A 16,274-nucleotide genomic window follows, 5' to 3' on the forward strand; every position below is an offset into this window, starting at 1 on the left:
CTAAAAACAATCCCAACTCAGCTATTTCTTATAAAATTCTTCAATGGTTCCTCTCTTCTTATAACTTTCAGAATAAGTTCATGATTGGTTTCCACCTACATCTGTTGCCTCAATTTCAAGCATTATCCCACAGGTATTTTTCACCTCAGCTCTACAGAATGAGTCAAAGATGCTTAAACACACCTACTATCACACCTCTTCACCAGCGCTATTCCTTGTCCTTGGGATTCTCTTCCTCATCTTGATATATGTAACTTCTACTCAACTTTTCAAAACCTCAGCGTCAAAACATTACCTCGATCACATTGCTCTTCTTTAGCCCAGATTAAATTGTTTGTTAGTAACAATTATTTTTCATTATAAAAGCAATACACACTCATTGTCAAAAACTTGGAAAACAAAAAAGCATAATTCCACTGACAAATAATAGCTATTATTATCATTTAGTGGAAGAGCTCAAAAGTTAACTGGTGGTTACAAAGGGAAACCACTGACAGCATATGAGATAGAAAAATGAAGTAGTAAACTCTGACCTTAGGGAAGATTAAGCAACAGCAAACATCAAGTAAGATGGTTTAAGAGTAGAAAAGAAAGGAAGAGAGATTGGTTAGGCTACCAAGGGAGACTGACTAGTTTAGTCTTGGGGTAGAAAGGTGAAAGTGAGAGAGGAAAGAAGAGTAAAATGTGAGAGATTTGATAGAGGTACCGGGATAGAGGACATGCAAGCAAATACACTTGGTGACTACAATATGAATTCAGGAAGGTAACACTGAGAATTGTGGTGTCATAAGCAGAAAGGAATAGAAATAGCAGTTAGAATAACTAGTGGATCTGGGAAGAACAATACTAGTTCATTTGAGAAGGGGTGGGGATTGGAGGAATTCCGATGGTATACTGGAGGAATTTGTGGAATCTCCCAGAATGGATATCAAGCTTGAACTAGAAAATTCAGGATTGGAGGCTGAGAGAGAAATGAAAGGAAGACCAAGAGTTAAGAAAAGCCTCTGCATTTGCAAGTAGATAAGACTCATTTATTCAACCAGTTTTTAAGTGAGGACCTTTGATGGGGCCAGACATTGTCAGGGTACTGGGGTATGGCAGTGAGTCTAAATGTACTAATTAAAAAGACAGAGAATGTCATAGTAGATCAAAAAACAAGATCCAACTATCTGTTGTCTGAGGAAACCCACTTTAAATATAAAAGCATCTATAAATTAAAAGTAAAGGGATGGAGAAAGACACAGTATGCTAACATTAATAAAAATAAAGCAGGGGTAGGTATATTAATTTCAGACAGAGCAGACTTCAGAGCAAGGGGAGTTATCAAGGGTATTTAAGTAATGATAAAGGTGTCAATACTCCAAGAAAACATAACAATTCTTAATGTGTATATGCCTAACAATGGAATGCCAAAATACACGAGGCAAAAACCTACAGAACTGCAAGGAAAAGTAGATGAACCCACTATTATAGCTGGAGACTTCAACACCCCTCTATCAGAAATGGATAGATCCAGAAGGTGGAAAACATTGAGAAGAACTAAATAAGTGGAGAGATAATCCTTTTTTGTGGATAGGAAGCTTCAATATTATTGAGATGTTAGCTCTTTCCAACTTGATTCCAGAAAGTTATTTTGTGGATATTAACAAACTGATTCTAAAGTTTACATAAAGAGGGAAAACACCCAGAACAGTCAACACAATACTGAAGGAGAAGAACAGTGTCAGAGGACTAACACTGCCCAACTTCAAGGTTTACGAATAAAACCAAAGTAATCAAGATGGTATGGTATTGGAAAAAGAATAGACAAATAGATCAATGGAACGGAATAGAGAGCACAGAAATCAACTGACGTGAATACAATCAAATGATCTTTGACAAAGGAGCAAAGGCAATACAATGGAAAAAAAAGATAGTCTCTTCAATGAATGGTGCGAGAACAACTGCACATCCACATGCAAAAAAAATGAATCTAGACACAGACTTACATCCTTCACAAAAACTAATTCAAAATGGATCATAGACCTAAATGTAAAACACAAAACTATAAAACTCCTAGAAGGTAACCTAGAAGAAAACCTAGGTGACCATGGCTATGGTGGTGACTTTTTAGATATAACACCAAAAGCATGATCACTGGAAGAAATTACTGATAAGCTGGACTTCATTAAAATCAAAAGCCTCAGGACTTCCCTGGTGGTCCAGTGGTTAAGACTTCGCCTTCCAGTGCAGGGGCTGTGGGTTCGATCCCCACGGGTTTGGGGAGCTAAGACCTCACATGCTGTGCAGCCAAAACACCCAAACATGAAACAGAAGTAATACTGTAACAAATTCAATAAAGACTTTAAAAATGTCCACATCAAAAAAAAAATCTTAAGAAACTAAATGAAAATAAAATAAAATAAAAAGCCTCTGGTCTGTAAAAGACACTGTCAAGAGAACAAGAAGACAAGTCACACTGGGAGAAAATATTTGCAAAAGACACATCTGATAAAGGACGGTTATCCAAAATATATAAATAACTCTAAACAATAAGAAAATAAGCAACCCAATTAAAATATGGGCAAAAGACCTGAACAGACACATCAAAGAAGATATATAGGTGATAAATAAGCATGTGAAAAGATGCTCAACATTACATGTCATTAGGGAATTGCAAATTAAAACAACAATATGATACCCCTACACACGTATTAAAATGACCAAAATCTGGAACAATGACACCACCAAATGCTGGAGGTGATGTGGAATGACAGTAACTCTTACTCATTGCTGGTAGGAGTGCAAAATGCAGTCACTTTGGAAGACAGTTTGAGACTCTCTTACAAAAATAAACATACTCTTACCATGATACAGCAATCACACTCCTTGGTATTTACCCAAATGTATTGAAAAGTTGTGTCCATACAAAAACCTGCAAATCATGTTTATAGCAGCTTTATTCATAATTGCCGAAACTTGGAAGCAACCAAGATGTCTTTCAGTAGGTGAATGAATAAATAAAATGTGGCACATCCTGACAATGGAATAATATTCAGCACTAAAAAGAAATGAGCTATCAAGTGATAAAAAAAACATAGAGAAAATTTAGATGCATATTACTAAGTGAAAGAAGCCAATCTGAAAAGCCTACACTGTATGATTCCAACTATATGACATTCTGGAAAAGACAAAACTATGGAGGAAGTTAAAAGATCAGTGGTTACCAGGGGTTAAGAGTTGGGGGGATGAGTAGGCAGAACACAGAGGATTTTTAGGGGAGTGAAAATACTCTGTATGAGGGAAGGGATATGGGAACAGATGGATATGTATAACTGATCCACTTTGTTATAAAGCAGAAACTAATACACCATTGTGAAGCAATTATACTCCAATAAAGTTGTAAAAAAAAAAAAAGAAAATACTCTGTATGATACCACAATGACAGATACATGTCATTATACTTTTGTCCAAACCCATGGAATATCCAACTCCAAGAGTGGACCCTAATGGAAACTATGGACTTTGGGTGACTATGATGCGTCAGTGTAGGTTCATCAATTGTAATAAAGGTACCACTCTGGTGGGGGAGTGTTGAAAATGGTGGAGACTCTGCATGTGTGCGGGCAGGGGGTATATGGGAAACATCAGTACCTTCCACTCAATTTTGCTCTGAACCTAAAAAGTTTTAAGTCCTTTTATAAAAAGGTGGGGAAGGGGAGAGAAGAGTTCAGGAAGAGCCTGGAAAGGTAGGCAAGGATCCTGGATGTCACCATCAATGCAATGACAAGACATTTAGGGATTTTGGTGGGAGGAGTTAAAAACTCTGATTTAGGCTTTAAGACAGTCACTTTGGCTGCTGTGTGGAGAATGAATCAAATGGGGACAGTGTTGGAAGCTGGGAGATCAGGACAGGAGGCTACTGTAGTTTAGGTCAGAGCTAAAGCGGGGCTTAGACTAGGAAGGAAATCAGTGGAGACAGAAATGGTGGATTCAAAAGAGGCTTTGGAGGTAGAACTGACAGGACTTGACAATGGATTAGATGTGTGGATTGAAAGAGAAGAATCAAGAATGACTCCAGGGTTTTGTGTTGAGCAACTGGAAGCCGTTTTCTAGATGAAAAGATGTAGGAAGGAGAAACTAGTCTGAGCAACAAGACCACAGTTCATCTAAGCATATGAAGTCAGAGATGCCTGGCAATGTCTGACACTTAGTAGATGGTTAGGTTCATTTGCTATTGTTACTACCATTTTTGTTATGAACATAATAGGGTAGATGGAATACTAGGCATTCATTATGTTTACAATTTTTTTTTCCAGTGATCAAAGGAATGGGGTGGAATCCTATCCTTTCCCTACTATCCCCATACTGTCTCAGCAACCTGTCATAGTGCCCTGAATCCTCAGACCCATTACAAGCTGTGTGGGGGGGATTATACCTCAGACACACTCACTGCAGCTCTCCAAAGTCCACTCTGAAAAGTCTGCTGGAACACATTCATGCTAATTAATTAATATATAAGTCATTGCTCCCAAAGACCCAAAACAATGAATTAGTTTTAATAAGAAAGGTCAGAGAACCTATCAATATTAGCCTTCCAAAGCAGTGATTCTCGAAGTGGGGTCCCTGGGCCAGGAACATCAGCATCTCCTGGGAATTTGTTAGAAATGTACATTTTCAGGCCCTACCCCAGACCAACTGGATCAGACATTCTGGCATTGGGGCCCAGAACACTGTGTTTTAACAAGTCCTTCATGTGATTCCGATGCACTTTCAAGTTGGAGAACCACTGATCTAGAAAAACCACAAGTCATATACTGCAATCTTTTGATTCTACAGGGGCAAAATTTACACTATTTTAAATAAGTAAAACATAAGCTACAGGTAATACTCCCTAAAAAAATTTTACACTAAAAGGATCAAAGACAATATTTCATCTGCGTGAACAAAAGTGCAGAAGAAAAAGATTATTGAGAGTGGTCGTGGCACATCCTTGAGCCAGGGGTACAGGAAGTAGGTGTGGCTTACCTGACAGATGCCGCTGATACACATGTCCAAGGAGTCAGCATTACAACGAGTTCCATCCAAGACCTTGGGTGCCAGCTCCACTACCAAGTTCTGTCCCCGTGCGTGACACTTGAGCGCGCAGGGGGCAGCAGGATCATTGTACTCTGGAAGCCACTCATAATAACGCCCCTGATACTGAACATCATTGTAGGCTGAACACTGCTGGGCTCTGAAGTCCTCCGCATCTGGAGGGCAGTCCTGGGGGCAGAGAAAAAGGGCCACATGCACATCACACAGTGAGATGGGCCAGCAGAAGGCTGAACAAGTGTCCCTGAGTCCCATGAGAGCAGACCCCAATTGCTTCTCTCCCAGAAGTCACTTCATTCCTTCACTTTTTTTTTTTTTTCTCCTTCAAAACAGAATCTGTAGTGTGGAATTCTACTGGTACCTCTGTGATGAAGGAGGGGATCACCTCATTTATTCTGATTATTTTTCCACCCAGGTTGTTTTCTCCAGTTAATTAAAGCTTACCATACTTAAATGCCAAATTTTGCTCTATTTTAACCATACTGAATATAAATTTTCAAATGCATTACGCAACCTCCTTCTTTTTGAGACAAGGGAAAATGGAATGTTTTTGATTTTTCCAGGTGACCTAAGGTCTTCATAGGAAATATTCATTATCTTCCATGCCTTTAGGAGCCATTTCAATGTAAAGGATTGTTATTAACTGGCCCCAAACTGCTGTGCTCTGTGGGGACTTGTGTTTGTTTCATTGCTTTTGTCATTGTTATTTAGTTCATCACCTTTCCTCTCTTGTTTTCAGACCCCCTGCCATTGCTCTTTACTGGTACCCAGTGCCTGCCTTCAACAGGCTCTAGAATGGAAAGAGATAATGCAGCTTTTTCAAATTCTGTCTACAACAAAAGCAAATAAATCTCAAGTTAATACCCCAAGGAGCTCTCATAATAATAGGACAAAGTGTTTGTACAAGTCTTGATGACTCAAGGGTCTTTTTATTTAATTACTAATCAATCTCATCAGATATTTCCAAAACAAGATGCTGGATGATAAAAATGTTACTTTACTCTTCAAAACTGAGCACACTGTGATGACCTAGAAGGGGTGGGATGGGGGTGGGTGGGAGGGAGGCTTAGGAGGGAAGGGATATATGTATACATATAGCTGAGTCACTTTGTCGTACAGCAGAAACTAACACAACATTTTAAAGCAAAAATACTCCAATAAAAAAAAAAACAACAAGAGGAAGGAGTCCTTGTAAGTTAGGCATAGAGAATAAAAATTGAGAAGCAACTCCAAAAAGCTGGCCGTTCAGCAGTACCTAATAATGACTTCAAAGCTAGTTAAATCCAAACTAGAAAGTGATGAACAAGAAATAATGCCTACTCAATAGGGGGCTGCAAATAGACACAGGGGTAAAGTTCTTTTGAAACTTTAGATAAGGGAGCTTATTATTTTTACAAGTTTCCCCAGAAGGACAAATCAGCCCCAAAGTACAATAATGTTAGCTTAAAATTATTAGAAGACACTTGTCTTAGATTATATTATACTAATAAGTGTTTTTCATTTATTTTTCCAAATAAGCCAATTAATTCTAAAAGCTCAGCAACAAACAAAGCAAAACAATAAGACAATTCAGCATAAAGGTTATTTAAAATAGTCAGGGTTTCCCTGGTGGCGCAGTGGTTAAGAATTCACCTGCCATTGCAGGAGACACGGGTTCGAGTCCTGGTCCAGGAAGATCCCACATGCTGCGGAGCAACTAAGCCCGTGTGCCACAACTACTGAGCCTGTGCTCTAGAGCCCGCAAGCCACAACTACTGAAGCTCACGAGCCTAGAGCCTGTGCTCTGCAACAAGAGAAGCCACGACAATGAGAAGCCCGTGAACCACAATGAAGAGTAGCCCCCGCTCGCTGCAACTAGAGAAAGCCCGCACGCAGCAATGAAGACCCAACACAGCCAAAACTAAAAACAAATAAACAAATAAATTTATTAAAAAAATAAAATATTCAGTATGCAACTCTACCCACAGTTCTATTAAAATTTATAGAGCATTTTTTGCTATAAACATATCAAATACTCACATTTATAAAATACAAAGATTCACTCAATATTAAAGACATTGCTTACATTTTAGTATGCAAAAATATAGATATAAATATATATGATATCACCTGATGAATTTCCAGAGACTTAAGCTGAGTGAAAAATGCCAATCCTCCAATCTTACTCACATGATTACATTTATACAATGTTCCTGAAGTGATAAAATTATAGAAATGAAGAACAGATTAGTGGTTGCCAAGGACTAAGGATGGGATGAAGCTGGAGGAAAGTGGGTGTGGCTATAAAAGGAAATGAGAGATCCTTGTAGTGATGGAGTTATTTTTTATTTATTTATTTTTTTTGCGATACGCAGGTCTCTCACTGTTGTGGCCTCTCCCGTTGAGGAGCACAGGCTCCAGACGCACAGGCTCAGTGGCCATGGCTCATGGGCCCAGCCGCTCCGCAGCATATGGGATCCTCCCGGACCGGGGCATGAACCCGTGTCCCCTGCATTGGCAGGTGGACTCTCAACCACTGCGCCACCAGGGAAGCCCTGGAGTTATTCTTTATCTTGCCTGTGTCAATATCAATATCCTGGTCCTGATACTGTACTATAGTTTTGCAAAATCTTACCATTGTGGGAAACTGGGTAAAGGCAACATGGGACGTCTGAGTATTATTTCTTACAACTGTATGTATATCAACAATTATCTCAAATAAAATGTTCAATTAAAAAAAAACAAAAACAAAACAAAACAAAGTTCAGCACAAACTTCCCAATTAATGGGAATGAATTCATTGTATACAAACTTCCCAATTAAAGAAAGTAGATACAGAAAGGCAATATATTATTTTTTTTTCTTATTGCAAAAGAAGTAAATGTTCATTGTAAAAACTTTGGGAATAGTTTCTATTCAAAAAAAGAATAAATAACAAAGATTCTTATACATAAATCTTTGCACAAATCTTTGATTATTTCTCAAGGACAAATTTCTGGAAATGAAATTTCTGAGAAAAAGAGTGTGTTTCATGAGGTTTTCAAAATATTACCACATTGCCCTCCAGGAAGGTCTTATTATTATCATCAGGCTATATAAGTTCCCTTTTCTCAGTACATCCTCTCAGTTTGGATATTATAATTTTCTAAAATTTTTTCCAATCATAAGTGTTACATAGAATTTCAACATTTTAATTTGCATTTCCTTCTTATTATTTAGGTTTAATATCTTTTCATGTATATTTGCTTTTTGTGTTAATTCTTCAAAAATTTCTTGTTTTCTGTCCTTCATTTATCTATTGGAATGTTTGTGTTTTTATTATTTTTAACAGATAAAGCTATTAAATTTCATAGTGAAGTTATTGACTCTGTCATTTGTATTAGAAATATTTTCCCCATTTAATCTTGTTTTTGGTGCTTTGTGAAGTCAAGAAGTTTTGAGGGCCTCCCTGGTGGCGCAGTGGCTGAGAGTCCGCCTGCCGATGCAGGGGACACGGGTTCGTGCCCCGGTCTGGGAGGATCCCATATGCCGCGGAGCGGCTGGGCCCGTGAGCCATGGCCGCTGGGCCTGCGCGTCCGGAGCCTGTGCTCCGCAAAGGGAGAGGCCACAACAGTGAGAGGCCCATGAACAGCAAAAAAAAAAAAAAAAAAAAAAAAGTTTTGAATTTTTATGTAGTCAGCTCTATTCATATTTCCTTTTAAGGTTTCTTTCTTTACTAATTAGATATGCTTTTCCCTCCCTGCCCTGAAAACAGATAAATACTTAAATGTATTTTTCTAGTTCCTTTATAGCTTAGCAATTATGTTTAACTCTTTATTACATTTGGAATGTATTTTGATCTATGGGGTGAGGTAGAAATCTAACTTTATTTTTCTGCAAATAGTTATTAACAAATTATCAGCCAGAATTTTAAAATATAATTTCTTCTATTTATCCCCTTTTTACCTACTTAATTTTTGTATTTTACTGTGTTTATGCTTTGGGCCTTGATAAAGTGCCTAAAATCCTTTTTGGAAGTAGGTAGGGAACAAGTAAAATATAATTAGTAGACTTTGCCCTGAAATTAGTTGTATTACTTTGCTGTGAATCATTCCAAAATCTTCTATTACATCCACATTTTTCTTTGTTTTCACAAAATTAACCCTTGAGCTAGGTCACACCTACAGAAGGAAGTATCAAACTGCAGAAGATTAAAACTGGATGTCATTTCTGTCTTGGAATGAGGACATCTTCCATCCAGCCATAGAGAAGATCATGAGTGACAAAATTATATCACCTCCTCTTTCCTCAATCAGGGTCAATTTCTTCTATATCTGACTCTTTGAAACCCAGAGAGTATAAGAGAGCAGGGTAAAAATAACTTCCCTTGCATTAGGCTCACTTAGCATCTTAAGCACACTTGAGGAAATACAAGTGCTAGCTGTCTGACTCTTGAATGTCTTAAACTCCTCAAACCAAAGAAGTTTCTCAAAATCAACTATGGTTAATTAACAGAAGCCAGCTAAACTGAGCCCTTGCTGAAAGGGTGGCCAGGTTTGTATGTGTGACCTAGCCTCCTTGGCCACAGCTGATTATCAGAGGCAAACATCTGGTCCACGCCAGGTCAATATTTCCCAGGAATTCAGAATTGCAACAAAAGAGCTGGAGCTGAAAACTCACATCAATCTGGGCTGGGCTAGCCATTTCTTTTATGTGATGCATGTTGAAGCAAAGTGAGCCAGTTCCCACAGCAAGAGCAATGAATTAGACATGAAAGGTCAGATAATAAGACATGGGTTTCAGCTGAAGGAGTAAGTAACCTGGGCTTCACTTTCTGATTCCCGGGTCCAGGCCCTCAAGATGTGCTTATTCCTAAATTCCGCTAAATATCCACTCACCCATCCAGTGAATCCCATTTTTCTTGAGCTAATTTGAGTGGGTTTCTGTTCCTTACAAATGATGATCCCTGATTAAGACCGCCGTATATCTAGCCCATGCTTTCTAGTTTACCAGGAAATATTACTGACATTCTCTCTTCCCTACCACCCTTTGAGCGAGGTAGGTCAGGATTATCATTACCCTCGTTTGTGTAATGGAGAAAACTGTGATACAAAAAGTCTTTAGTCGCTAACCCAAAGGCATACAACTAGAGTATGACAGAGCCAAGACTGATTCCCAAAGAAACAAGCATTCCATTACATGATACTGCTTTCTAGTAATCTTGGGGGACATTGACTACTTACATTAAATGCTTTCATTTACAAGGCATTCTTCCACTGTCAACACAAGTCTGTCTAGCCTGGTTCAGATGGGTTGCATGCCCTGGCTCAAGACAATCTAGGGATTCTTGTGTCTAAAGTTTAGTTGACATTTAGGAATCTTGGATGCTGAACATCCATCTGCTTTCCTTTCCCTGAGAAGCATTTCTTCATATTAGTTAAGTTCAAGACAACACTTATTTATTAAATATACTTTATGGGTTTTGCTTACGTGACATGCTGTAAGGAACACAAAAGAAGAATATAATCCATCAGTTACTTAGTGAGCTTGTTATCTTATTGGAGATGTAGCATCTATGTGCATGGAATACATTGAAACAGTGAGTTATTTATTACTGGTATTTGTAGACTTACAGTAGGACTTTGCAATGAAGGAAATAAAACTGTTATCCAAGAGTTAAATTTAAAAGTGAATAAATGGAGCTAATAAGGAAAGAATAAATCTAATAAGGAAACAATAGATCCTAGATCAGGAAGACCTGACTCAGTCAGGAGTGGGTAGCCAGCCTGGGAGGCATAGAAAAGAAGAAGGAGGAGGAGAAGGGGAAGAGATAGGGGGAGGGGAAGAAGGAGAGGGAGGGAAAAAGGGAGTAAAGCACAGCAGATAACGACCAGCGCCCATTCGAGGACCATTCTGAAGACAGGGGTCTCCTTTCCTCCCTAAAGCCATGAGAATACATAAACCTGTATGAACAACTTAGGGAGAGAAGCCAAGACAGGAGGATTATCTAAGAAACTGAGTATTTTTATGCAAGAGACACAGACCATTACCTAAGAGATGATTTATATAATAGGAGTGGACCAAGCTTTAATTTGGGTTAGATATTTAATTTTCCTCCTAGATAAGCAGTGAGTAGGGACTCAGGAGAAACACGATTTGTGTATAAGCAAATTTGAGCATTTTATCTTCATATCCATGTTATAGTATGAGTTAAATTTCATGATCCTCTTATATAACAAATGCCAAATTTTCTAGCATAAAAATAAATTATTGTAGGTGGCTACTATCAGCTAGAACAAGAAAATGATGCATCTTGAATAAGTAACATTTCAGAAGGGATCTGAAGGATGATGTGATGTGAATAGGACAAGATATGAGAAACGATATAAGCAAAAAAGAAACAGCAAAAATAAATTCAGTATCTATGAGGCACAGCCTTGTCCAGCCAGGGTGAAACGTGTGTGTTGAATAAGATGTAAATCTTACCATCTTTTGGAGGTCCTGAAATGCAAGTAAGGGGAATTAAAAGCAATTGGAATCCACAGAGAAGAGCAACATTAAAAAGGGACAGAATAGGTAGCATTTTAGGAGGGCCAGTATGGTAGCAGGACGGACTGGAGTTCTGCACATAGATATGAGAGGAAGTGGCCCTAGACCAGAGTAGAAGAAATGGCAATGGAAAAAAAAAAAAAAACAAAAAAACCTCTAAGAGAAAACTGTCAGAAATTAGCCATTCATGGGATCCAGAGTATAAAAGATCTTTCAAGGGTCATATCAAATGTCACCTCTTCTGAAAAGTTGTCAGGGAGCCCAGGGACCCCACTGTGCAGAATTAACCATGCCTCCCTCTGTGCCCATATAAAAAATGTGTTCATGCTACAAAAACACTCTTACCAAATTATGATACACTTATTTTAAAAATATGTTCCCTTTGTTTTCTTCCAGCTTTACCTTTAATTTCATATACCCTGGTATAAAAACATACAAGTAGTGAGTGAATTCAGGCATTAGGCCTCCTTGCTGACATGCATGACTGCCCTTGGAACGTCTCCACTTGCTCTATATACACCCCTGATAAGGATAATTCTTTCCTGGGGCCTCTGGGGCCCAGCCCTGGCTGGAAGAGCCCATGCTGAGTGCTGATCGGAGGGTCATGTCTGAAGATGGTGGTTACCTGGAGCCCCAGTACTGCACATAGGCATGTTCTGTTCCCCTAATCTCCCTGGCCCTTCAGCCCAAAGCTCCATCTCCCCTGACAGAATGAATGCAGGGAGAGCCGCTGAACCGATGCCTGATTTCTCAGGGAGGGAAGTGTGGTCCTCGTTTCCTGGTCATGCCTCCCACTCTGCCATGTGAAGCATGGGCTCCTACATACCACGAGTGGAATTTCTTTGTCTGTGAGCTCTGAATGCACGTCCCTAACACATCCAGACTCCATAACAAAAGAATTTTCAATCTTTCTTGAATGCCTGGAACCTGCTTTTTTCCCAGGTTCCCTGTCTTCCGCTGACGCTGATGTGGGCAGAGGTCAGAAATGTAGCTGTCAGGGTCGTTAAGCCAGATCCTCCCCTGTGCTGGGGATCCTTCCTGGGCTGCTGGAGCGGAAGGCCCAGGGGCATGGAGGATATCATTTCAGTTGCCTCTGCCTTCAGCTCCCTCCCTGCCTTTCTCTGACCTTTGTCCCTGGCCAGCTGTGAATATTCAGAAGGCCCTTCCTACTGTTCTTGGGGTTGAAGTTTCTATAATGGTATCGGAAAGTGTAATGTTCCTCCAATTACCTCTGCAATTCATGTGCTCCTGGGCTGTTAGAAGTGACCTTGCTGCTGTCTGGGTGTCATGTCATTATCTGACAAAGCTCGAGACCTCTTCACACTTCTTTCCAAGAAGCATGATGTTGTAGCAGAGTGATCAAGAGTACACACTTCCAAGGAGCCTGGAACCTGACTGCCTGGGATTAAATTCAGCTCTGTGACTCTGTGCAGGTTACCTAAATTTCCTTCTCTGTAAAAGTAGAGAGAAAAATAACACCTACTTTGTAGGGATTATGAGGATTAAATTTATTTATTCATGAAAAGGCACTCAGAACAATGCCTAGCATTTAACAAGTACTTAATAACTCTGAGCTATTACTGTTGCTATTAATATTATTAACTGATCTTGGTTAGGGGTTAGAAAGCTGATACACATGTGGCAAACTCCATGGTCCGGAGGGAGGCTGAGAGCCTGAGCCTTCAAATAATCACGTGGAGGAACAGAAGAATTAGCAACCTCGGGAATAGGATTGAATGTCAGGTCTCTGGGGCTCACCGGCGGTGACTTCTGCTTCTCCGTAAAGCACAATTCACCTCCCTATGTGGCCATTGATGGTGACACCGCTTGGATGGGAATGGGAGATCTTGCACTCCCATCAGATGGGATGGTCAGGTCCCCAGAAGTATAGGTGTGAGCATCTTTGAATCACGAAGCAAGTTTCCCTCAAAAGAGTGCCTGACCTGGGAATCACTAAAGGCAGCTTCCTTCAAAAGAGTGGGTGATGAGCCCCATCCCCAGGCAAAGGGGAGCCACTGACTAGTGAACGAGCATGGCCCATCTTCAGTGAGGCCATTGGAAGGCAGGGAGAAGCAACAGCAGGGCTCACAACTCAGTTCTCTCTCCACTTGAGATAGACTACAGAGTAGTTCCCACTCCTGCTCTCTGGACTCCTTGGGGTGATAAGAGAGATGAAGATTTCAAGAGGGTTATTCTAAATCCCTAACTAATAAAGCAGGAAGCTTCTCCAGTAATTATATGTAAAAAAAGAAAAAACAAGATGTGACCATATTCATACACCGAGTTCACTGTGGTTATATCCACTTAACGGCACTTGACGCCCTTGAAACGTTTCTATGTTATATTCCATGGAATATACCCATATAATCACTCCTGTAAAGGAACAGACTTCTTACAGATCATGGACACTGCAGCTGGGACTGCCTTTATCCACATCTGGTCTACAGTAGGGCTTGAGTATCACGGCTGCAGACACTTGGCGCATGGAGATGGAGGGGTGTCTTGCACATTACAGATGTGAAAGACCTGCCACAGGGCTCCCTTATTTCCCTGTAAGGAATTTTGTTGGAAACTCTGCACTTGCAATGGCAAGCACAGAAATTAATGTCATCTTCTTATGAAATCTCTCTACGGACTCTCTTAGGACTCCAAGTCTGAGAAGTAGAAGAGGGTGAAATTTACACTGCTGTCCTCCCCCAGTAGCTCCCACCTCCTAAGCATCTATTTCTCACCAGCCTGGAAGTTGTAAAGGTTTCTGCAGACTCTCCCGAGGGAACATCAATTAGAGACCATGTGTACTCCCAAGACCCTCGGAGCCTCAGGGGCATCAGATCTTCACTCAAGCGCACCAAAGTTCTAACCATTGCAACTAATATGCACCAATTTTAGTAGATTACATTTTATCTCTACATTGCATGGCACAACACTCCTAGACTCTTATAACACTTGTGTTGAAAAGAGCTGCCTTTTTGAAACTAGCTAGAGCAGAGTCTCTCTCACTCACACATACACACACACACACACAGAGAGAGAGAGAGAGAGAGAGAGAAACCCTAGAATGAAATCTCAGAATGGAACTAGCTAGAGCAGTCTCTCTCTCTCTCTCTCTCTCTCACACACACACAGACACACACACACACACACACACAGAGACAGAGACAGAGACAGAGAGAGAGAGAAACCCTAGAATGAAATCTCATAATGTAATATCTTGATCTGGACATTTAAAATGAATTCTCCTAGATAGCTTCACAGAGTATTCCTTGATAGCATACTGTTGTGAAATTTATTCTGGAATGACTGCAAGGAATTTGCCAGACCAATTTGTCTGAGAAGCTGAGCTGTCCCATTGTGTTAATCAGAATAATGCACCCTCTCCAAAGATGGTCACAACCTAATCCCTAGGACCTGCAAATAGGTAACCTTATATGGCAAAAGGGGCTTTGCCCAAAGCATCCTTTGACTAAGGTTAAGGACCCTGAGAGGGGGAGATTATCCTGGATTATCCAGGTGGGTGAACGGTGCTCAGCTGTGATCACAGGCAGATGTGACTACATAAAAATGGAAAGAGAGGTGCAATGTTGCTGGCTTTGAAGTTGGAAAAAGGGGCCACAAGCCAAGGAATGTGGGCAGCCTCTAGAAACTGGAAAAGACAAAGAAGTGGATTCTTCCCTGAGACTCCAGAAGGAATGTAGCCCTGCCAACACCTTAATTTTAGCCCAGTGAGACCCATATCAGAATTCTGACCTCCAAAACTGTAAGATAATAAAAAATTTGTATTGCTGTAAGCCAAGTTTGTGGTAATGTGTTGCAGCAGCAATTAAAAAATAAAATGCACCCAGGCAAAAGGTAGTAGATGGAAATGTCTTGTGTGTAAAACCCTGAGGCTGCTAATACATCCACGTGCTGGTGTAAGAATGAATGCTAGGGGACTTCCCTGGCGGTCCAGTGGTTAAGACTCCACACTTCCAATGCTGGAGGCACGGGTTCAGTTCCTGGTCGGTGAACTAAGATCCCACATGCTGTGCGGTGAGGCCAAAAATAAATAAACAAAATTAATTAATTTAATTAAAAAAAAAAAAGAACGAATGCTAGACTCTGCTTGTACCTAAATGCCAGCCTGTGTCTGTGCTCGGTCAACCTCTCTCCCTCCTTCATCCCCACCTGGATTCCAGCTCATTTAATTGTGCAACCATGCGCATGTGTTTCTCTCGATTCCTCAAGTCCATCCTGTCACAGGACATGTGAAACCTATTTGCCTTGTCTCCCAAAATCCCTCCTAGGACATAGTGGGCACAAATCTGGCTACCTCAGGGCTGGGTGATATTGGATTTTGAGTGCCCTATAAATAAGCACAATTTTTCCCACCAAAGTTTGAGAGAGAAACATTTCTGCTTCGCCACTGATTAAAATAGACTGAAAACGTGGCTCGAGCTCCACAGACAAAAGGTCCTGCTAACACTGCCTATACTCCACTCCCCAAGTCTAGAGCTTGAGGCTGTCCGAAGAGGAAAAGTTTGGGTCCATAGAACAGAAATGCTTACCCAGGACTGCTGTCTCACACTGGCCCAGGACAGAGAAGGAACAGAGATGGGCAGTCCCTCCAGAAGTGAAACATTTAAAATAAATGGCATAGCTAATTGAGAAAAATGGATTTTTTAATAAAAAACCTAAATCTCACTTAAATCTTCAGA

The 16,274-nt window shown here is 40.3% G+C and overlaps 1 protein-coding gene across 1 annotated transcript in view; it reads right to left on the reverse strand.

The window, feature by feature from the left end:
* ADAMTSL3 (ADAMTS like 3) overlaps positions 1–16,274 on the reverse strand; it is a gene marked incomplete at its 5' end in the record, with an annotated part of 559,659 nt that overhangs the window by 233,765 nt on the left and 309,620 nt on the right. The window contains 1 exon segment of the mRNA XM_079701202.1: positions 5,008–5,244. Coding sequence (XP_079557328.1) covers positions 5,008–5,244 — 237 coding nt within the window.

This window comes from Hyperoodon ampullatus (assembly GCF_949752795.1).
Source record: "Hyperoodon ampullatus genome assembly, chromosome: 3".
NCBI classification, from domain to species: domain Eukaryota; kingdom Metazoa; phylum Chordata; class Mammalia; order Artiodactyla; family Ziphiidae; genus Hyperoodon; species Hyperoodon ampullatus.